The following is a 25,039-nucleotide window of genomic DNA, read 5'->3' as shown; positions in this document are numbered from 1 at the left end:
CTATACGAACTTTGTATCTGGTGATACTGAACTTTTATTTTTTTTTCTTATAATCAGTTTTTTTTTCATATCATCTATTCATTGTAAATAATCATCTTATGTAAATAAATTTGTAAATATTGTAAAGGGTGTTGATTTGTTCTGATGGTTACTGTCGCCGGTACGGCCATTCCTGTCACAGTCTGCTCATGAGAGCCCCTAGCACCGGCTTAAAGAGAATTCCTATAGTTTTTTTCCTTTCATAGAATTTTTTTTAAATTCACATATATGATAGGAAAATTTGTGCTGAAAACAATGAACAAATAAAAACAATAGGTCACCAGGCTTGTTTTTGTGAAAAATTGTTTTGAACACACCCACTGTTGCTGAAACTGCCAGCGATTTTTCAACATATTCATAATTTTCTGCTTTTTTATAAATACCAACCAAAATATACATCCAGGCAGCACAATACGGTTTTTTCTTTTTACAGATTTTATTATATACTTATTTGATATCATAGTCATATTTGTAATACTCTCTCCTTACAATAATGGATACAAATGAAAAAAAATATTGTTTCATATTTACTTTTGTAAACTTTTTTCAATGAAAAATACCCATAGTGAAGAATATTTTTTTTTAATTTTGAAAAAACTCTTTCATAGAATTTTTTCTTTTTCTTCTTGTTTATAGATAATTGCATTGTGAGCATAAAAATGGCTAAAAATGTATGGGTCACCAGGCTAAATTTTATGTTAAGACCGCTAGAATACAACACCTGTTCGGACGGAAATGGCGCGAACCTGGCCAAATTGATTACATGTATGTCTGCTAAAAGTTAAAAAAAAGTTTTAAAAATTCTTAATTCTTTCTATAATTGAATACTAAATAATCTGAAAGGTGATATTGTTTTATCAGTACTAAGTAAATTATCTTACATTATATGAACAACACTGTCTTTGTACTAAAATGCGATGTGAAAACACAACCACAAAAATAGCAAGATACCTGTCAGGCATGATACTTGTCAATACAACATAAACCAGTATCAACATTTGATTACTGATATAACTTATCAAAAATGTTATTTCATTCAAAATTCCTCATATTTAAGATAGTCTGTAACATGTTTCATCAAATGTTGACTTCAGTTCAGTTTTCCATAGAAAGTGTCGGCTGCGCAGAAAGATGCGCATAAAAAACTATAGGAATTCCCTTTAAGCGGAACTCTATTACACATACTTTTAATGTACTCCATAATCCCAAAGGACCAGAAAATATAACAACACTGGATAAGACGACATTTGCCAGCATTGGAAAACCCGTCCGGTATGCATTTTATAGTAACTTATATGTGTATTTACAAACCATATACGTAAGATGGTGTAATTTAAAATGATTGTATAAATTACTATAGTTACTGAATAAATACGGTGGATTCAATGTCTAGGCTTTACAAAGGCCAAGCTATTCGACTAGAAACACTTGTATTACAAACATCACGACGGCATGTGACTCAAATGCACTTGACCGTTGCGCGTAGAAAAATGTGCTGTGACGCGGCGGAAAAAAATATTGGCTGTTCTAACAGACGGTGTAAAAACAAATGCATATGTTTGACTTTAAACAAATTCCAACTATGAATCAATTTAAACACTGCAAATGAAGACAATAAAACATGATGTGCATTGTTTTATTAGGGAGTCTCACGGAAGCTTTCATTTTTACGTGTTTTATACCATAAAAATTCCAACTTCATTTATTTGTACTTGACTTTGCAAATGTTGTACTATGTATGCAAAACAAGATAAAATGAAAATTAGGAAAGTGCGAATAAATTGTCACATGATAGTAAGCGTATTGTAATGGATGTACATTCAGTACTTTTTTTGTTCAAATAGAAAGTATATGACATGTTACTGAATTGCATTTAATTTACATAAAAGTTCAAGGTTATTTGGGCAGTTTGAAAACAAGGAAATATGTTGCAATCATTATAGCAATTTATTTTGTCTTTACAATCTTGAAACTGAAACTGTTTTATTTGATTAAACGCCTATTTTTTCACAAGTATATTATATTCAACTATTTAAGTTTTTAAACATAAAATGTCATTTATGTCAATAATCATAAAATACATAAATCAAAATTGACATTGAAGGCCAATGCATTAAAATGTAGCTGACATAGCTCTGCAAACCACAATAGTACCTAACAATTAATAAAAACCTCTGACATATTTTTTTCAGATTATTCTTTAAACGTCTTAGAATTTAGACTGTCTATTACTCAAAGGTGTATCATTCAACAGTCTCGGGAAATAAGTTCTAAAACTTCTGTCATAAAAATACTTTCTGTCATGGAACGGAACAAAATAGCACCCCTCTTGTTATTTGTCACAAAGTCCGAAATTAACACTTATTGAATGCCTTGCTGGCCAATTCATATGTCAAACTATTTAATCGTTTTGTTATTTGACATCAGAAATAAAGTTTCGAAGATTCGTTATGGAATAAAGTACAGCTTGCGATTAATAGTTAACAGTGAACTTTTTTTTCGATATCCTCAAAGGCAGACCGTACAAAAGGTGGAACGTTGTGACTTTGTAATTATGTAATGGTGGCTGATTTCTGCCATGTCGTATTCAAGGTTTAATTTTCTAAGAATAGAATAAACCCAGAAGGTAAATGCTATTTGTCGGTTTAAAGGTGGATAATCAGATTTTGGCCATGTAACGGATTTGCTCGAAACTTTAGCATCTGATCATTTACACTCATTTATGTTCACTTAACACTTAATACAAATTAGATTTTCACTGGAGGTATTTTTAAAATTTCATTTTCCTATCCTGGTTGCCCAACCAAGATAGTGTTGTTTTATCATAAGTATAAATTTGATAAACATACTTTGCCTAAGGAAATGTATAAATATTAGACATATTATAATATATTTGTAAAATATTTCCATTAAAAATTATGTATTTAGATGGAATTCATTAGAAACGCATATTTGAACAAGAGCGCCGCCCAGCGGGGCAATATACGCCCGAAGGCTTACATCATAGGATAGGAGCAAAATTTTAAGAACTTGACTTTTGAAGCCCCAAAGGACTGGAACAACAAAAGGAAAACTTCAAAAAACAAATCTAAGTCCACAAAAAAAAAAATTCAAAGTCTACAAAAAAATCTTTATCAGGTACAGGTATGTAAAAATACACCTTAAAATTGGAGGTACCATCCATGTTGTACCACATAAAAGTGGTCTCGGTTTTTCCCTAAGGCCAATAATAAAAAAGTTTTAAAATAAGCTATTTATAGTAACATAAAAGGGAAGTAATTCAAAAAAAAATTATTGTAAGTACAAAAAAAGAGATCTGCCAAATAAAAACAAGAGCACTGCAATGCAGAGCAATATACACAAAGCAAAGTCATATATGACCTTTGACCCTTAAGTGTGACCTTGACCTTGTAGCAAGTCATCCGGAACATGCGCTCTGCACATCGTTGCAATGTGGTGAACATTTCTGCCAAGTTTCTTTGAAATCCTTCCAGCAGTTCAAGAGTTACAGAGCGGACATGAAACAAACTGATATGACTTTTGACCCCTAAGTGTGACCTTGACCTTGAAGCAAGTCATCCGGAACATGCGCTCTGCACGTCGTCTTGGTGTTGTGAACATTTGTGTCAAGTTTCTTTGAAATCCTTCAAGGGGTTGAAGAGTTACAGAGCGGACACGAAACAAACTGATATGACCTTTGACTCCTAAGTGTGACCTTGACCTTGAAGCGAGACATCCGGAACATGCGCTCTACACGTCGTCTGGGTGTGGTGAACATTTGTGTCAAGTTTCCTTGAAATCCTTCAAGGGGTTCAAGAGTTACAGAGCGGACACGAAACAAACTGATATGACCTTTGTCTCCTAAGTGTGACCTTGACCTTGAAGCGAGACATCCGGAACATGCGCTCTGCACGTCGTCTGGGTGTGGTGAACATTTGTGTCAAGTTTCCTTGAAATCCTGCAAGGGGTTCAAGAGTTACAGAGCGGACACGAAATTGCTAACGGACAGACGGACAGACGGACGGACAGACGGACAGACGGACACCAGCATCATAACATAATACGTCCCTTCGGGCGTATAAAAATTATTATTACCTCCCTTTGCCTATCTTGGTTGCGCAACCAAGATAGATTGGAAATAAATGAATTCAGAAGCTACACACAGCTTTTAAACTTGCATTTTGGTTCAGATTGTTCAGTAGTTGATATGTCGAAATAAAAAGAAATTCCCAACTTCTTATATACTTTCATATTAGAGGGGAGTAATTACAAAAATTTATAAAAATAATAAAATATACATTTCAAATAGGAATCTAACTCTATGTAATCGGTCTTTTTGTTCCTTAAATAATTCTCTACCAGAATATACAAAAAGTAAAAAATGTCATTAAATGTTGTTTAAATGTGATTGACCACCTTTAATAAACTTTGCCCAACCTGATATAATCAAAATTAAAACTCATCTATTGTTACAGCGACAGTGTTAAAGTACTTCTAACAATGTAAATATGTAAAATACCCAAACGTCATGCATGCTTTTATAACCAAAGTAAGCAAGTAATCCGTTCCATCTAAATTAATACATGATGCGAGGTGTGATGCCAACTAACTTATGTTTGTCTATGTCCTGTATTGTCCTTGTTTTATCATTTACATACATCAAAATCCAGACACATGTACTTATCATATACCTACAAATTTTCAGTCTGATATACAGCCTGTAGTATACTAACGAATACAAAACCCTGTATTCGGGGGCCTCCGTGGCCGAGTGGTTAAGGTCGCTGACTTCAAATCACTTGCCCCTCATCGATATGGGTTCGAGCCTCACTCGGGGCGTTGAATTCTTCATGTGAGGAAGCCATCCAGCTGGCTTACGGAAGGTCGGTGGTTCTACCCAGGTGCCCGCTCGTGATGAAATAATACACGGAGGGGCACCTGGGGTCTTCCTCCACCATTAAAGCTGGAAAGTCGCCATATGACCTATCATGTGTCGGTGCGACGTTAAACCCCCCCCCCCCAAAAAAAACCCCCTGTATTCAACTCCCATTGGATACGAAAAATATTCAATGGTTGGACGACTTGCTTCAGTTGTGACGTCAAATATGAATCAGAAATAGCGTAATGATGGCGTTCCATCAATAAACAGTTCACCGTTTTAAACGAGTTTTCAGTCTTTTTGGTCTAAAATCATAGCTAATTATTGCAGATATAGCAACAAAATAGTTGTATGTATATTACAAAAGGGCCAAACAGAACCTTGATCTATGATCAATGATACATTCGACTGTCACACCTGTGGATTTTGATAGGCTGGAGAGCAGGAGCGTCGTGGTCAGTCAAAGAAATGCCCTGAGAAAAGTGTGACATATTTTATTACTTAAATTTATCAAGAAACAGACAAAGTTTCACAGGGAAAATGATACTGAGAAAGCTACCGCTGAAATGAAAACAATCTATTGGGTCTAGATCTGTATCTTTGCATCAAAATATGGAAATTATCTATCAGTATGAGAAGTTCAAAGAAAACAATTTCAGGACTGATGGATGCGTGTCTACGTTATTCTGTTAAGGCAACACAGATAGATTACACTGAACTATTTCACTCTATAAACAGGTAGTTTCCCTTGTGTAAAGTGGATTTAGGGTACGTCTCTGTAGGCCTATATAGTCCTAAATCATTGCTCATTCACATGACTTCTACACGCTAATGACCGCGTGTTTTAAGTTTTTTTTCCGGCTGTCACTATAAGCAAGCTCACTTGTTAGATCTACTTCAAACTGATCATGTTTGAAGTTGTGTTTTCTTCCATAGAACCATATAAGAGAATAAATGCATGCCGTGCAATAATTTAAGCCAGTATTTCTGTTTATTTCATTTCATTATCATGCGACAAGGGAAACGACGCATACGATATTCACAAATGTGTTCATTTCATAAATGTGAGCAGTTTTCCCTACATGTAGCAAAGAGTAGATCTATTTGTACAGCATGAACCATTTAGAGATTAATCGAGTAAAACTTTGCAGAAAACAATTTAGCCGGACAGTAAACTACTTCCTTAAACACTGACATTTACTAAGGCTATCTTTTACAAAGCACCTAAACTGTGTGTTGAATAACCCCATGATGTAAGGATTTACAGCATTGTTAAGCATGAACGACCGTAATGCAATCTGTACACCGACACTGAATTCTTGCTCGGGTGTGTTTGATTTTCGTTTCAATCCAAGGCTCACAATAAAGTAAGGTACAAAACTTAAAAAACTTGCCGCTGTAATAACAATCATCATAACTGCTATCTTTCTTTCGATTGCATAAGCATGTTTTCTTTTTGAATTACGTTCCTTGTGCTCTTTGATATTTTCTGTTCTATTTGTGGCCTCGCATGATTTGTTATAGGTTTCAAATATTGCAATGTTGTATATCTCTTTCCTTTCTGATAATGTGCTGGAAACTAATTGTGGTATCTTAATGTCAGCGTTCGTGTCTGAATGTGAATAATTTGAGTCAGCAATTTTATCTTGAGCAGAGGAAATGGTTTTGTCTATTAATACATTAGGAAAACATTTTACATCAGCTGATTCAGATTCAGGAACGCTTGACTTGACTTGTACCGAGAGCATGTGACTTTCTTTCCGTTTCCTTTGAATCCAAAGCTCTCTGGCCACAAATGAGTACAAGACAGTCACTGTTGAAAGTACAATAATGAATGTTGATAAATCGAGCAACTGAAATGCAGTTACGATCGTTTTCCTATCCCTTTCCCTTGTGTGTGTGCAGTAGTAACCAGTTATCGATCTGTTCAGCATAGGAAGAGTAAGGTTTACCTGCACAACGTCTAAAATAACAAAATCCCTAATCGACAGGAGAAACGCCAGAAATGACAATACTCCAATGCATATTCTTGCTGTTGTTACAGTCAACTGCCACGATTGCCGACGGCAGATCTTTCGGAATCGGTCTACACATATCAAAGCCAAAATGAATGAAGACCCTACCACCAATGAGTGATTTGTAAAATACATCAACTTACATCCGATGACATTCTTAAAGGTGATTGTAAAACACAATTCAATTATTTCATCACAGAAAACGATACACGTAACAGAATCAGTTATGGCCAAAGCCGTTATCAAGTTATTGGTAGTAGTTTTAGGGGATTTAAATCCGTAGTATACAATGGAGAAGATATTTCCAAAGATTCCTAGTATCATCACAGATGCGGAGTATGCAATAGCCGGAGCGTATTCCCATATCTTCTGATCATTAAGGTCTTCAAGAAGCTTCGTATTTTTATCTGGAGAATCCATTTTCTTTTTCTACCATAACAGCGAAAAAGCCTACAGATGCCAGTAACTCTTCTGAATGTAAGTTGTTCTTTGTACCTGAATTTTAACAGTTTCCCAAACAAGACACACACAAACTAAATATTATATTAAAGTTCTTGTCCTACACTACGGAATATCTGGAAAATAGTTCGCACTCAGTGTTTTGCAAAATACATATTATACTGTATACACAGCTTTTTGACTAAGTATTCAATTTAAACTTATACATCACTGCATATTACCTAGTTATCGATTGAGAATAAAGTACCTGATAAGATAAGGGCTCCAGCGAAAAATGTATTCAAAGTTTGCGACAAACAAATAATGTCTACCGTTTTGCGTGACATATATAATGAACGTTGGACATTTGGAATTAAAAAACAACAGTTATTTTAATTGTGTCACCGGAAGACAAACAATAAGTCCTGATGATAAAGCGGATGTTGGTGTTTTTGACATTTTATGATTAGACATTTTCTATAATCACAACTGAATTACAAATAGAAATAAACAGTCAATCGCTTCGGTTTCCTTAAAATATTCCCTACTTCTTTCTATTTTTTACAAAGAGATAAGTTGTTTTGTGGATGCTACTCAGCATAACATAAAATTATATCGATATAAATGAATTCTTAACGAGAAAGTAAATTTTGTAGCCTCAAATAACAAAGAAAATAAGGAAAATAACTCTACAGAGCAAAAAAAAAAAAGAAGAAAAAAAAAAAAACAAACAAACAAACTGAGTACTCTTTGAATCTACCTTTTCTTCGCGCCATTTTCCTATTTGTGTCTGTATGCCTGTATGTTAAAATATCGAGTGTTGTGTTAGAAAATATGTAAGTGTATAAAAAGTGTTCTAAAGGAATGCGATGTATTCACAGTTCTTCCCTTACTTGCAGCTTAGTAATAAACCCATACTCGCCATCCTATCCGGAAAGGCTTTTACGCCTGAATTATTATTAACAGGCTTTTATAAACGCATTATAGCTTAAAAATTACTCCTTTTCATATAAGCACGGAACGGAACTTGTAGAATTGCTACTGAGGAAATATAATTACTTTCTAGCTGATCGATAATGTAGTTTTCTACCAACGTAGCTAAAACAACTCGTGTTAAACAAAATAGGTATTCATGCATTTGCTTAATTGTCTGCATATCTGAAGGCTATATCTTGCAACTACATAATCTAAACAATTTAGATCTATCAAAGAGCTATAGATATCTAAATGTATTTTACTTCTTTGGATCTATATAATTCTCACTTCGATATGAAAGTTTTCTGTTGTAATAAGCTTAATATATCTATACAATTTAATTAATTATGTTCTACCATATTAACGCTATAGATCTAGGGTATAGCGGATAGCTAATTTTTTCTGCATTCCAATTCAAAGAAATGAAAATAGTAGTTTTTTTTCAGTATATCAGGCAGAAAACATATTTTCTTCTTAAAACATTCAGCTTTTCATAGAAATTCATGTGTTTTTCTCTCCAAGCCATTGTTTACATATGAGCTGATTTAGGGTGTACAGGATAGTTTTGGTCATTTTTTCCATTATTAGTTTGAAATCCACAACTTAACAAACTTTCCAAGATTTCTTTACTATAGATGATCCAGGGTTCTCGCCAGGCTATTATCGCCTGTCGCGTGCGACATGCCTTCAGACTTTAAGTTGTATATTCGACATCCCTTATTTCCCCCGTCATCCCTTAATTGCCGAAGCGACATGTCATAAAATCATCCCAATAAACACCCCGATTAATCCGATAGTGTATTCGAAAAGCTTCCACGTGCTTACCCGATAGTTTAGGTAAAGCGATGCCAGTTAAGATAACCGATAAACCAATGACAGCTTCCTATGTGTGGAACGTGTGACGTAAATTTCATCGTAGCTCCGCCTTTAAATCCGTTGACAGGCGGTATCTTGTGATGTGTACATGAAAGTGACTGTTTTCGCAAGTTTTAAGATTATACATGTCATTAGATATATTCAACAATTATCGTCCGAATATTTTTCGCAATCAAGGAAAGACAATGTAAAGAATTAAGTCAAAAATTGTGCAGCATGGTAAAATGCTTTTGAACAATTATCGCCGTAATATTAATGTTATTCACATGTATGAAATGTGTTTTCTCGGGCGGAATATCGAAAAGACAAAGCAAGAATTCATGTTTTCTGTAGTCACTTTCAAAATAGAACTTGTAGAGAAAAGTTTGAAATACCCTGAATACATATACATTGATTTAGTCTATAAGTGATAGCTTTATTTTACATTTGATGACATATGAAAAATAACACAACAAGCAAATATTTAAAATGTATGCCAGAATGTCTGTTCGCATGCCAGTAAAAGAATGATATGAAAATTTATACAATAATTCAAGTCTAAATATAAAAGTTATCAATCTATCCTCTATACCCTAAAATCCGCTATACCCTAAAGCACTGTCAAAGAATAACCGCGAAATATATTGTAGAGATAGACCCTAAAATTTTCAATGATAGAAACACATTTAATAAAGTCTAGAAATTGATTTCCAAGTCCTTGAAATAACCAAAAATGATTTCACAAATGTGAAATTTATGATAGTTTTGTTTATATCAATTACAGAAGTTTAAATATTTAATTTAAAGTTGTGATCCGCAAAGAATGATAACTCTTGCCTTGGGCTAGTACTTATAAGCAGAGATATCTATTAGTTTACTTCCCTTGCAATTACACAAATGAGTGGAAAATGAAAGCGGTTTAAGACACAATATGATACTTTTTTTGCACAACAAAAACATTTAGGATTTATCTGTATGTATTTGATTTACCCCTCAAAACCTGGTTCCTATGATTTTGTCAACTTACTTATGGTGAAAAAATAACTTTTATCAAGCCGATAATAAAATGAAATACTTGTAAGTATTTTATAGTGCAGATAATACAGTTTTGCTTGTATCAAAATGTCGCAATAGAATAACTTTTGTAATACAGAACACTTGGTAGGATAAGTAAGGTGCAATTATAGCGAGCTCGAAGAGCAGGCCCGAAGGGCCTGCTCGAGAATCGAGCTTTACGGTAATGCAAGTATACTTTCACACTTGGTGATGGATTTGAAAAGTTTCGTCGGAAGTTTTTAAAAAGCGCACCCTAGCTGATAGGTGCTCACAGGAAGTACTTCTTTCCGGAGTGAATACAGAACTTCATTCAATTGTTAAAAAATATTCATCACTCAACAAGAATGAAAGAATGATTTCCAGTTGTTTGAAAAAAATATTATTTGCATTTAAAAGATCAAGCATCGGCCAGAAAATGGAAAAAATGTCATTAATAAGCAGAAAGAAACGGGAACGCGGTAATGACGTCACCGTGACACCGGCTCCCATAAATTTTGCAACGTATGATATTCACTGTTATAGGCATGGTGACACTAAATGTAGACTTCTTTCAAGCGAATAGGTTCTCCTGAATTCTTGTGACTAGTAAATAGTTTCTTTGTGACAAATAAATGATGCATAATATTTTTAGCTAAATCCGATTTCTTTGAGCTCGCTTTGAGGCTTTGCCTTATTTCATATTATTGATCTCTATTTCCTATGCCTATATATTGCTAAAAATAAACTGTCGTTTCCTGTACGATACGTGTACGGTACGGGGATTAGGAACAACATTACCGCCAGGAAAAAGTAGATCAAATTTCGCTGTTAAGATATTTCATGCTTAACAGAGGGTAACATTGTGTCGTCGTCGAAATTACAAAGTGATACAGTTTAATCTAAACTTTGAACAGTTCATCGTTTACTGACATACTTGTATTTGATAGAATACTTTGAACGAGAGGTAAGTGCAATAGGTTTCGGATGGGAAGTAGACAAGCTTACTGTCGCTGAGTGGCTGCTTTTTAATTTCTGACTTTTGCAGCCACCGCTACAGTTTGACCGTCACAATATAAAAAAAACTGTATACGTGGGATTAGTTCGACTAGATTGGAAGTGGCTAGGGTTCAGTTAACCAAACCTAGTGACCCGGAGTCTATAGAGGCCCAGTCCAGTAATCGACTAGTCCAAAATATTAGACGTGTACATGCTCATTTTACCTTCAACATTCATTATTTTACATTTTATTTTCAATCTGCATTGTAACGTCTAAAAGGGCCCTAATCAGTAGAATGTAGCATTTTCTCACACGAAAAATATACGATATACGCAGGTTTAGACAGTCCAGCCTACCGTTATTTATCATATTCTAGTAATATATCGTTTAAATTTACCTTTAAAAGCCCTCATATCCAATATATGTCAGTTGTGTACAGTTTTCAATACACATTCCGCCATTTTTCAAGCATATTCAGCAGGTTATAATATATTTAGAATCGACTTAGACGAAAACAATTTTCCACGTGAACTATTTGCCAATTGATCCAGAGGGAAAATATTTCGTCTAAAATTGATTCTCAAAATAAACTGTGTTTACACAACATTCGGAATAGACCGGCAATGTTGCACACCATAATACAGATACACGGCAATACATACAGTGGAAAGAAACAACTCGATATTTATATATGAAAAGTAACTTTTATTTTATAATTATTCACATGTGCAGTTGAAAAAAGGATTATTTTCGGTGTAAGTAGTGTTCTTTCACTTCGGATTGGGCTATGTTGTTCATAATTTGAAGATTAGAGGCGACATGAAGTGTGTTCGCTTCTCACTACATGTTATACATGGCGATCCGATAAGACCTGACATAACCGATAGACGTCAAAATGTTAAAATATGTTATGTCAGGTCTTATTGATAGGACTAGTAATCGACGTACATGGGCACCCGATTTTTTGGGCTACGCTCCTGCACTGCAGAGCGCGCGCTGAGCGGGTGCCTATGTACGTCGATTACTGGACTGGGCCTCTATAGACTCCGGGTCACGAGGTTTGGTTAACTGAACCCTAGCCACTTCCAATCTAGTCGAACTAATCAAACTTATACAGTTTTTTTTATATTGTGATGGTCAAACTGTCGCTGAGTGGCTGCTTTTTAAATTCTGACTTTTGCAGCCACCGCTACAGTTTGACCGTCACAATATAAAAAAACTGTATACGTCTGATTAGTTCGACTAGATTGGAAGTGGCTAGGGTTCAGTTAACCAAACCTCGTGACCCGGAGTCTATAGAGGCCCAGTCCAGTAATCGACGTACATAGGCACCCGATTTTTTGGGCTACGCTCCTGCACCGCAGAGCGCGCGCGCGCGCCGACATATATCGTACCATGTCATGCACTGTAATTCAACCTACCTATATAAAAGGTGAAAAGTCCACAAATCTCCCGTTTAAGAAATGACAGCTAGATTTTCTCCTGTTACTTAAAAAATCTGTCATTTCTTAAATGGGAGATTTGTGGACTTTTCACCTTTTATATAGGTAGGTTGAATTACAGTGCATGACATGGTACGATATATAGACTCCGGGTCATGAGGTTATTTAATTTCAGTTGTTTCAAAAAGTTGAAAAACCCTTGAAATCGCAGAAAAGGCCAAGAAACCATCTTCCGATCATTATGTTGACATTGATATATTTTGTCAGGGCAAAGAAGTATAAAATACACAGAATGGCAACTGGCGGTAATCTTGCGTGATCTCGTGTCAGAACGTGAATCGGCCTTATCTTAGTAAAAACAAACGTTGGCGAGCATGGAGTTACAATTTGTACCTTTAAAACTACATTTAAAACACATGTTAGCTTCTAAAACAACATAAGTTTAATTTGAAATAGTCTTTAAAAGACACAAAGTACACGTTTCTTACCATCAAAAGAAGCGTGGTCATACGGTGATAATTAATTTAATGATGAATAATTGCTTTCGCATACAAAATGGCGAGTGGAGAACGTGTCACTTCCGGTAAACGAGATCTCATTCAGTTGTCACGGGATGTTGGCGAGATTTGCTCTATATGCCTTTCAAGTTGCCGATCTATTTATTTTTATAGCTCTTTGGTCAGGGTGTTAATTTATGATAACACCGCTAATGCAAGTCAGCGATAAAATCCGTACCATGCCGTTATGAATATGCTAGAATGCTCTCCCCTTCTAAGAAATTGCGAATATGGTGTCGGCAGTAAGAAAGCGAGGATGAGCAAAACTACAAACTGACAGCGCATTTCCTTTTATATGATTATATTAATTTTGTGACAAAAACGGAAAAATCTTACAAAGAAATGGGACATGGAAATGTGTCGGAGTTCGTAACAAATGTCATTGATTCTGATCGGAAAAAGCCAGCGAAATCTACTGGACTAAATCATTTAGTAAAGGAAGTGGCTATTCTTACGGTTCCGTAGGAATAGCCTCGGAGGCTATTCTTACGGCTCTCCCGTAAGAATAGTGAAAAGTCCACTGATCGGATGGGCATAATTAAGCCATTTAACGTACGTTTTTAGTAAACAGTGATGTTTTTCTAATGTCCTTAACATTCTTAAAATACAAATTATATCAATATTTTTTTATCAATGGAAAGGTTATAAAACAAGCAATTTATTAACTGTTTTTAATTATTATTTCAAAATAAGATGGATTAATTATGAAGGCTTAACTTACATTGTTTTTCTATAAAGTTTTGAACATCACTATGCCACTATTAAAATTATATGTCATTTAAAACGTTTATTCATTTTAAAACAGATATTTTAATATGAAATACACAAAACTGCCAAAGGAATAACCACCTGCGGGCTTTTCAGTAATCGTACGGTAGAGCTGTAGGAGTAGACACCTGCGGACTTTTCACTATTCTTACGATGAGAGCCGTAAGAATAGCCTGCAAGGCTATTCCTACGGGACTAAGAATAGCCACTTCCTTTAGTATATGAAACATAAAAATTTCTTCAGTCATGGAAAATGGCCTATTGGTAAAACGAGTGTTGATAAATGAATGATAAACACGCTCCCTCCAACAAAAAACTAAAAGATTAAACTTTTTACAAAAAAAAACTCATTACAAATAAAAAAAAAACTAATTGAATTTAAAATTTGGTAGTGAAAAAACTAATTGCGAAAAAAATCATGAAGTGAAAAACTAATTTCATGAAAAACTATCTTGAGCCCTGAAAGATAGACTTCTATGTTCTTATTGATAGGATTTCAGACTCCTGTGGTATGAGAGAAGAGGCCAGTTTCCCTTTTTGATGCTGGGTGCCAAGCAAGGGAGCTACTGGTACCATTTTTCATGTCATTGGTATGACGCGGCCGGGATCAAACCCATGACCTCCCACACTCGAAGCGGATGCTCTACCACTAGGCTGTCGAGGCGGTTATGTGCTGTATTACCAGTGCATATAATGTAATTGCCGGTAAAAGTTATGATTAATTGTCATAAAGTTGCCATTATTACGTTTAATTGTGAATATCTGGTCGTGGATTTCGTAGTTTTTACAGACATTCTGTTAGGGTTGGACACCGCCCGTTCCCGGTATTGGTACAGTACCGAATAATCACTTCAAAAAGTACTGGTATATACCATTTCCTAAAGAACTGGTTCCGATTTTGATATTTCCATAAAGTAAAAACAAAATTCTCACTAAATCCGCGGCAAAATAAAGCAGAAACATAAGCAAATATCGTAATAATGCGACCGACCATTGTTTACTGTGACACCGCTCCAAGTAACCTCCCTTGAATTAACATGGAGAGCTAAACTGCTGAATGGTTTCGTATGCTAAGTATTATATGAAAAACTTCTTTTCCCATCGTTTTTAAACTATATAAACCAATACTTAATTGCAAAGTATACGACACTGTTTTGCTCTGTAAATTGTCATATTCTATCAAAACAAATGAAAAAATGATTTTAATAAAAAGTACGAAACTAAGCTGTTACCTACGTAAACAAGTAATAGGTTTTATGAACCATTAGAAATATGTTATTAGTGATTGTTTCAAGTGTTTTGAAGGTTATTGTTCAATTTAGAATGTGTTGAAAAAAGTGTTGCACTTTATTTATTTATTTATTTTGTTGGGTTTAACGTCGCACCGACACAATTTTAGGTCATATGGCGACTTTCCAGCTTTAATGGTGGAGGAAGACCCCAGGTGCCCCTCCGTGCACTATTTCATCACGAGCGGGCACCTGGGTAGAACCACCGACCTTCCGTAAGCCAGCTGGATGGCTTCCTCACGTGAAGAATTCTACGCCCCAAATGAGGTTTCGAACCCACATCGATGAGGGGCAAATGGTTTGAAGTCAACGACTCTAACCACTCGGCCACGGAGGCCCCGTGTTGCACTTTAGAAACCTTACTACTAATACTAGTCAACCTGGTTGAAGTTATCATGAGTGACAATGAGTCTGACTTGTTAAAGGGGTAATTTGAAAGCTAATAAGTGTTTAAATTAACAAGTCTACCTGTAGTCAGTACTGAGCTTTAAAAACATTACTACAGTCAGTGTAGTCCTAGATTTAAATTGCATAGTGAGCAACAGACATTTTGTAATCACAATTCTTCACCCAAATATTGTTAAGGTGAGATGAAAAGGGAAAGGTAAAATAGGTAAAATGTAGTCAAAAATTAATGTAGGACAAAATAACCCCTGAACAACCCCTGATTGACTATACGCGGCTATTAGTAACAAGCGAGTAACTCCGCCCACATATTTTGCTCTCGAGTCAAACCTTGTGTATTTGCAGGTTTATGTAATCAATTAATTTTCATTGCGTGTCACTGCAGTAACGAGCGTCCGGGGACTCCCAAGCTGCAATAAACATGCGTATTATGGGACCAATTATGTGTACAGTGACGCCGATTTCGGTGTTTCCGAGAACCCTGATCGTTGGTATCGGCATTGATATCGGATGGCTTCGTCCTTAACAATATCCAACCCTACATTCCATAAATGTATGGACAATACATAAGTTTTAAAGATTTTCCTATAAAAATAAATACTGGCAGGGGAGGCGAAATCTGATTTTAACTTGCTTAATTGTCGCTTTTTGTCAATTGCTGTATTGTACTTGTCGATATGATAGTTATATAGTAAATTCTGGTCAAATTTCACTTGTTCGTACAAGCTTTGGGACAACTTGGGCAATACAGACAATTGAATTTGCTGCACCTGACTGAGTATATGATTCTGTTTAAATTGCATAATTTTAAAATTAAAACCATATATTTTATTTGCAATTATGCCATCTGTGTGTGTTTCGTGTATTCCACACTCATTTTGACACCATGGAAATTGTCAACAGTCCGGATAGCATTGATTAGCACAACTTGGTGCAGACATGCAGTTCGGCTCGATCTTCCTTTGAAATTCATAATACTGTTTACATGTCGTACTGATACGACAACATTTTAAAATAAATTCGTATTAATACGGCCACATTTTAAAATAAATTCGTATCCCACCTCTTACAAATTCGTAATTACAAAAATATCTGGAGCTCTGATCTTTTCTTTACAACTGACTGTCAGAAATCAAAAGTAAACAACTAGTGTAGTGGGCCAAACATCTTTCTAACACACTGATTATAATGCATCTTACATGATTGAAGTTGTTACATGGCTTTTGATTGGCTTAGATATTTGTGCAATCACTGTCAAAGAAGTATAAAATACACAGAATGGTAACAGGAGATAATCAGGAATAATCTTATGTCAGTGCGTTATCTTATTGAAGCGTTTGCTGACTTGATCATTCATGATCAAAGCAACAGATGCTTATTAATCTGTTACACTGCCGATAACGAACGGTATGTTATAAACCGAATCAGGTGCAATTTTCAGATGACAGCTGTTGATTTCTCAGACGTCTAATCATAAAGTCATTCCTTCCCCATATAGAAAATACTAACAACATTAAAGAACACCATTATCATTATAAACCAATGATGTGATAGAAAGTTTTTCATGACACAAATTTTGTCCTTTTGCTGTCTGTTTCATATACCAGTAAAACGAGACCTTGTTCAGTTCCGACGTGATGTTGGCGAGATTTGCTCTATATGCCTTTCAAGTTGCCGATCTATTTATTATATAGCTCTTTGTTTAAATGTGCTACACCATAATTGTCACAGGGGTGTAAAAAAATTTTTCACACCACTCGCCCTGCAGGACTAGTAGCCAGTAATATCTACTCGCCCTTAGTGAACAGCCACTCGCCCTAATAATTGACACTTTTAATACTGTCACTTTTATGAAAGGAGTATTATGTACAATGGCATTATTTCCCGAAAAATATTTATTTTGAAAAGTGTCTAAAAAAAATTTGGACACAATAATCATCGTCCATCCACCCGTGTTGAAAGAGATGAAAAAAAAACGTTAAAGTTATCGGTAATTATTCAGTTGATAAACTAAGTAATTGACCTTGTTTTCACGATCAATTTACACCCCCTCAAAGAGCTAAAAGAAGTGTGTCAATATCTTGACATCTTAAGTGGAGATCAAAGCGGTATTTTTGCTCGAGATTGTCATGGCATTACGTCATGTTTTCGCGCCATGTGACACATCATTGTCTGATCGTACCGCATCGATTCTTAAAATTGCTGAGAAATAGAAATCAATAAAAAGTTTCTTCTTTAATTTGTTATCAAAAGCGAATGTGCTATAAAAGCGTATAAAAGGTAAATGTCTCAAACAATAGTTACTATAGTGGATATCCTACCTCTGTGACCTATTTGCCCTCAAGGAATTTACATTATTGTTCGACAAAAAAAACTTCTGAATTGTTGGTCAAAAATACATGTACAAAGATTCATTTAAAACTTATTAAAAACCGCAATGACATCAAATTGCTTTATTTTAAAATTACGTTCACGAGGTCACGTAACCTATTCTGCCGCACTAGCCAAAAATCGTTTTACTCCATGTATTGTAATTGCTGCCGCTCTTTCATTATTTAAGATTTTTTTATTCTGTTTTTTGTTCTTTCTGGTCAAAAGTCTGAATTTTATGCCCGAGTATTCATCATTTATTTACTTTTAGAAAGAAATAAGTAACTAAGATCGCGCTGTTTGAATTTTTACAAATTATATGAAAATTCGACCGTTTTATAGAATTTTGCCTACATTTCTGTCGATATCTTATTAAAATCATTATAGAATTCAAATAGTATTATTTCTCAGGAGGTGTTGAAAACTTGAAGCGAAAATGATAAAAAATGAATGCACTACGCACGGTTTTTGTGTACGTGTCGATGTAAATTAGATATTTAATATGATAGGTCGCACGTGCTTGTGGAATGGAAAATTACCGGCATGACGTTTTGATATCTTTACGATTCTCGGGTAAATTCCAGTCAATCCAGGTAGCGACTGAACCATCTCAAAGTTTGTTGACGTTTTGGAGTTGTAATTTCTGAATTTTGGTAAAGTAAGGACGTAAAAAACCACTCGCCCGATCGGTCGAGTATACTGCGAGGTCCACTCGTCCTACTCAGACTTTAACTCGCCAATGCGAGCGGGCGAGTGGAATTTTACACCCCTGTGTCATGGATGCTGCAATAAATCTTGACACAAAAGCCGGTGAAAGTAGATAATATTTAAGTGAAAACTACTTATAAGGCTTTCTGGCTTACGTAAATGTCAGTCTTGTACACAACTAAAATTGAAATCCAGGCAACAGATATTTAATCACACACCCATTGGTGTATAAGGCCTTGAAAGGTATTTAATATTCATCAATAAAAAACAATCACAATCAAATTTTGATAAGAAAATATATTGGCTTTACCTTTTTAGCTCGACTATTCAAAGAATAGGTAGAGCTGTTGGACTCACCCGTGCATAGGCATCCACATCCCGATTTGGTTAAGTTTTTAGCTCGACTATTCGAAGAATAGTCTAGCTATTCTACTCACCCTGGCGTCGGCGTCGGCGTCGGCGTCGGCGTCGGCGTCGGCGTCACACCTTGGTTAAGTTTTTGCATGCAAGTACATACAGCTATCATTTAAAGGCATATAGCTTTGAAACTTATTTATTCTTTTTCTAGGTCAATTACCAACCTCTCTGGGTCAAGTCCCATAACTCTGACATGTATTTTGAGCAAATTATGCCCCCTTTTGGACTTAGAAAATTTTGGTTTAAGTTTTACATGCAAGTTACTATCTCCAAAACTAATGCAGATATTGAATTGAAACTTCACATGTGTCTTCGGGGTTATAAAACTAGTTGATAGCACCAAGTCCCATAACTCTGACCTTCATTTTGGCCAAATTATGCCCCCTTTTGGACTTAGAAAATTCTGGTTAAAGTTTTGCGTGCAAGTACATACAGCTATTACTAAAAGGCATATAGATTTGAAACTTATTTTTTCTTTTTCTAGATCAATTACCTACCTCACTGGGTCAAGCCCCATAACTCTGACATGTATTTTGGCCAAATTATGCCCCTTTTGGACTTAGAAAATTCTGGTTAAAGTTTTGCGTGCAAGTACATACAGCTATTACTAAAAGGCATATAGATTTGAAACTTATTTTTTCTTTTTCTAGATCAATTACCTACCTCACTGGGTCAAGTCCCTTAACTCTGACATGTATTTTGAGCAAATTATGCCCCCTTTTGGACTTAGAAAATTCTGGTTAAAGTTTTACATGCAAGTTACTATCTCCAAAACTAATGCAGATATTGAATTGAAACTTCACATGTGTCTTCGGGGTTATAAAACTAGTTGATAGCACCAAGTCCCATAACTCTGACCTTCATTTTGGCCAAATTATGCCCCCTTTTGGACTTAGAAAATTCTGGTTAAAGTTTTGCGTGCAAGTACATACAGCTATTACTAAAAGGCATATAGCTTTGAAACTTATTTATTCTTTTTCAAGGTCAATTACCAACCTCACTGGGTCAAGTTCCATAACTCTTAACATGTATTTTGAGCAAATTATGCCCCCTTTTGGACTTAGAAAATTCTGGTTAAAGTTTAACATGCAAGTTACTATCCCCAAAACTAATGCAGATATTGAATTGAAACTTAACATGTTTCTTCGGGGTTATAAAACTAGTTGATAACATCAAGTCCCATAACTCTGATATGTATTTTGGTCAAATTATGTCCCCTTTCGAACTTAAAACTCTTTTGATATTTAACATTTTGGGTAATAATTTCCTGCTTCTGTGACAATATTTCGAATAGTCGAGCTTGGCTGTCTTACGGACAGCTCTTGTTGTATGTAAGCTTGTATCTCAGTAACCACTTGTTGGAATGGATTGAAACTTCACACACTTATTCATTCTGATGAACTGACTTACATTGCACAGGTTCCATACTTTATGTTGCTTTTTTACAAAATTATGCCCATTTTTCGATTTAGAAATTTTTGGTCAAGGTTTTGTATGTAAGCTGATATCTCAGTACCCACTAATGAGAATGGATTGAAACTTCACACACCTTATTATTGTGATGAACTGACTTACATTGTATAAGTTCCATAACTCTATTTGCTTTTTTACAAAATGATGCCCCTTTTTCTACTTAGAAATTTTTGGTTTAGGTTTTGTATGTAAGCTGGTATCTCAGTACCCACTATTGAAAACGGATTGAAACGTCACACGCTATTCACAGTCATGATGTGACATGCACTGTTAAGGTCTCATAACTATACTTTGCATTTTTTGCTCGACTATTCGAAGAATAGTCTAGCTATTCTACTCACCCTGTAGTCGGCGTCGGCGTCACACCTTGGTTAAGTTTTTGCATGCAAGTACATACAGCTATCATTTAAAGACATATAGCTTTGAAACTTATTTATTCTTTTTCTAGATCAATTACCAACCTCACTGGGTCATGTTCCATAACTCTAACATGTATTTTGAGCAAATTATGCCCCCTTTTGGACTTAGAAAATTCTGGTTAAAGTTTTACATGCAAGTTACTATCTCCAAAACTAATGCAGATATTGAATTGAAACTTCAAGTGTGTCTTGGGGGTTATAAAACTAGTTGATTGCACCAAGTCCCATAACTCTGACATGTATTTTGGCCAAATTATGCCCCCTTTTGGACTTAGAAAATTCTGGTTAAAGTTTTGCGTGCAAGTACATACAGCTATTACTAAAAGGCATATAGATTTGAAACTTATTTTTTCTTTTTCTAGATCAATTACCTACCTCACTGGGTCAAGTCCCATAACTCTGACATGTATTTTGGCCAAATTATGCCCCCTTTTGGACTTAGAAAATTCTGGTTAAAGTTTTGCGTGCAAGTACATACAGCTATTACTAAAAGGCATATAGATTTGAAACTTATTTTTTCTTTTCTAGATCAGTTACCTACCTCACTGGGTCAAGTCCCATAACTCTGACATGTATTTTGGGCAAATTATGCCCCCTTTTGGACTAAGAAAATCCTGGTTAAAGTTTTACATGCAAGTTACTATCTCCAAAACTACTACAGATATTAAATTGAAACTTCACCATGTGTCTTCGGGGTTATAAAACTAGTTGATAGAATCAAGTCCCATAACTCTGACATATATTTTGGGCAAATTATGCCCCCTTTTGGACTTAGAAAATTCTGGTTGAAGTTTTGCGTGCAAGTACATACAGCTATTACTAAAAGGCATATAGATTTGAAACTTATTTTTTCTTTTCTAGATCAATTACCTACCTCACTGGGTCAAGTCCCATAACTCTGACATGTATTTTGGGCAAATTATGCCCCCTTTTGTCTTAGAAAATCCTGGTTAAAGTTTTACATGCAAGTTACTATCTCGAAAACTACTACAGATATTAAATTGAAACTTCACCATATGTCTTCGGGGTTATAAAACTACAGTGAAACACCGCTCGCTCGAGCATCGATGACTCGAGCACCCGGGCTCGCTCAAGCAATTCATGTGGTCCCGGTCGATTTCCTTCTATTTTCTATGTGAAATTACCATGGCTGGGTCGAGCATCGATAACTCGATCGCTCGAGCATGACACCTGGTCCCTGTGTATTAATTTACTCTTTGTTGCTTATGGCAAACTCGAGCAGAGGTGTCAAAATTTTTCACACCTTCGGCGGTCAGAATGTATCGGTTAATTAAAAATTTTCGCTCGCCGTGAGAATTGCATGGTCTATTCCCCGACTATCTTAAATGTATGTTTTTCGGTATATTTGGCCTGATAATGAGATTAATTATTGATGAAAGGTGGAAGAAAAATTTTACTGATCAAAATTGTTATTAATTATTACTTTTTTCTGCGGGATCGAGGAGATAATTATGAGGTCTTAATATTTTAATCAACAGTTGTTTGCATGCAAATAAAGGAAATAAGATAGCCTTTTCATAAAATTTAGACAATAATTATGAGATCTTAATTTGGAGAAGAAAACTGCGAATTCGATTACAGTATTTAAAAAAAAACAAAAAAAACAAACAAAAAAAACAACATGAAAATAAAATGTCTTAGCTGTTTCTTAACTTGTGCCATTTACGATCTATCATAAATAATGTTTGCAATATGTTTTTGTGAAAATGTCACGAGTGTGTTATTATTACGCATCACCGTTTCCTCTGCAAATGGTCTCGATGACAACTGGTAAAACAAACTTCAATTTTCTTCGTATGTTGGTCAATGTTTGGGTCGCTCGAAACCATGGATAACTCGAGCATTTTGCTCATCCCCTTGCGACCTCGAGCGAGCGGTGTTTCACTGTAGTTGATAGAATCAAGTCCCATAACTCTGACATATATTTTGGGCAAATTATGCCCCCTTTTGGACTTAGAAAATCCTGGTTAAAGTTTTGCGTGCAATTACATACAGCTATTACCAAAAGGCATATAGCTTTGAAACTTATTTATTCTTTTTCTAGGTCAATTACCAACCTCACTGGGTCAAGTTCCATAACTCTTAACAAGTATTTTGAGCAAATTATGCCCCCTTTTGTCTTAGAAAATTCTGGTTAAAGTTTCACATGCAAGTTGCTATCCGCAAGACTAATGCAGATATTGAATTGAAACTTCACATCGACGCCCCAGAATAAGAAGGGCGTAAGTGTTAGTTACGCCCTTTTATGAATCATACATTTTTTGAAACTACACACCAAGGGGCATAATTCTGTAAAAAAAAAAATTTGTCACAAACTGCTGTGTTGACCAAATTCACCAATAATAAAAGGGCGTAAGTGAAATGTTTTTCAGAATCCCAGTAATAGAAGGGCATATCTGCACTTAATTGTTGTACCAGAAAAGTCCACTTACGCCCTTAGAATTAGAAGGGCGTATCTGTCATAGACAGTTTTTTCATTTTGCCGAAAACTATGATTTTCCACTTACGCCCTTCTAATTCTGGGGCGTCGACATGTTTCTTCGGGGTTATAAAACTAGTTGATAGCATCTAGTCCCATAACTCTGATATGCATTTGGGTCAAATTATATCCCCTTTCCAACTTAAAACTCTTTTGATATTTAACATTTTGGGTAATAATTTCCTGCTTCTGTGACAATATTTCGAATAGTCGAGCTTGGCTGTCTTACGGACAGCTCTTGTTATGCCCCCATTTGGAGGGGGCGTATAGATTTGCCCTTGTCCGTCCGTCTGTCCTTCCGAGAATGTTGTGTCGCAGCTAGCTCGAAAAGTATTTGATGTAGAGTCACAACGCTTTACAGGAATGTTGGTCAGCATATGTAGTTGTGCGTTCGGATTCATTCAGTCGTGTAGGGGTTATGGCCCCTGACTTTGTAAAAATTGGGCATTTTAGTGTTGTGTCGCGCCTAGCTCCAAAAGTATTTTACGTAGAGTCACAAAACTTTACAGGAGTGTTGGTCAGCATGTGTAGTTGTGCACCAGGGGTTTCACATCCACATTAATTCAGTCATGTAGAGTTCTGGCCTCTGACTTAGTAAAAAATTGGTCATTTTAATGTTGTGTCGCGCGTAGCTCCAAAAGTATTTGACCTAGAGCCACCAAAGTTTACAGGAATGTTGGTCAGCATGTGTAGTTGTGTGTCCGGATTCATTCAGTTGTGTAGGGGTTATGGCCCCTGACTTAGTTGAAAATTGGTCATTTTAATGTTGTGTCGTGTGTAGCTCCAAAAGTGTTTGACCTAGAGTCACAAAACTTTACAGGAGTGTTGGTCAGCATGTGTAGTTGTGCACCTGGGGTTTCGCGTCCGGATTAATTCAGTCATGTAGGAGTTCTGGCTCCTGACTTAGTAAAAAATTTGTCATTTTATTGTTGTGTCGCTCGTAGCTCCAAAAGTATTTGACCTAGAGCCACCAAAAAATTGGTCATTTTAATGTTGTGTCGCACGTAGCTCCAAAAGTATTTGACCTAGTGTCACCAAGTTTACAGGAATGTTGGTCAACATGTGCAGTTGTGCACCTGGGGTTTTGCATCCGGATTCATTCAGTCATGCAGGAGTTATGGCCTCTGACTTAGTTACAAATTGGTCATTAGCTCACCTGAGCAATGCTCAGGTGAGTTTTTCTGATCGCTCGATGTCCGGCATCCGTCGTCTGTCGTCTGTCTGTCAACATTTAGCTTGTGTATGCGATAGAGGCTGTATTTTTCAATTAATCTTCATGAATATTGGTCAGAATGATAACCTTGATGAAATCTAGGCCGAGTTTGAAAATTGGTCATCTCGGGTCAAAAACTAGGTCACTAGGTCAAATCGAAGAAAAACCTTGTGTATGCGATTGAGGCTGTATTTTTCAACTAATCTTCATGAGTATTGGTCAGAATGATAACCTTGATGAAATCT

At 35.7% G+C, this 25,039-nt stretch overlaps 2 protein-coding genes across 2 annotated transcripts in view; one reads left to right on the top strand and one right to left on the bottom strand.

Moving 5' to 3' along the window:
- Positions 1–6,093: 6,093 nt before the first annotated feature.
- Positions 6,094–7,353, bottom strand: LOC128558856 (growth hormone secretagogue receptor type 1-like). The gene has a single exon (XM_053549072.1). The coding sequence runs from the start codon at positions 7,351–7,353 to the stop codon at positions 6,094–6,096; it is 1,260 nt and encodes a 419-aa protein (XP_053405047.1).
- A 3,665-nt stretch (positions 7,354–11,018) lies between these two features.
- LOC123565460 (uncharacterized) overlaps positions 11,019–25,039 on the top strand; it is a 57,288-nt gene continuing 43,267 nt past the window's right edge. The window contains exon 1 of the mRNA XM_053549537.1: positions 11,019–11,200. The gene's annotated coding sequence lies outside the window, so the exon portion shown is untranslated. The remainder of the gene's footprint in view (positions 11,201–25,039) is intronic.

This window comes from Mercenaria mercenaria, chromosome 8 (assembly GCF_021730395.1).
Source record: "Mercenaria mercenaria strain notata chromosome 8, MADL_Memer_1, whole genome shotgun sequence".
NCBI classification, from domain to species: domain Eukaryota; kingdom Metazoa; phylum Mollusca; class Bivalvia; order Venerida; family Veneridae; genus Mercenaria; species Mercenaria mercenaria.
The sequence above is the reverse complement of the archived record's forward strand: the minus strand, read 5'-3'. Positions and strand labels throughout refer to the sequence as shown.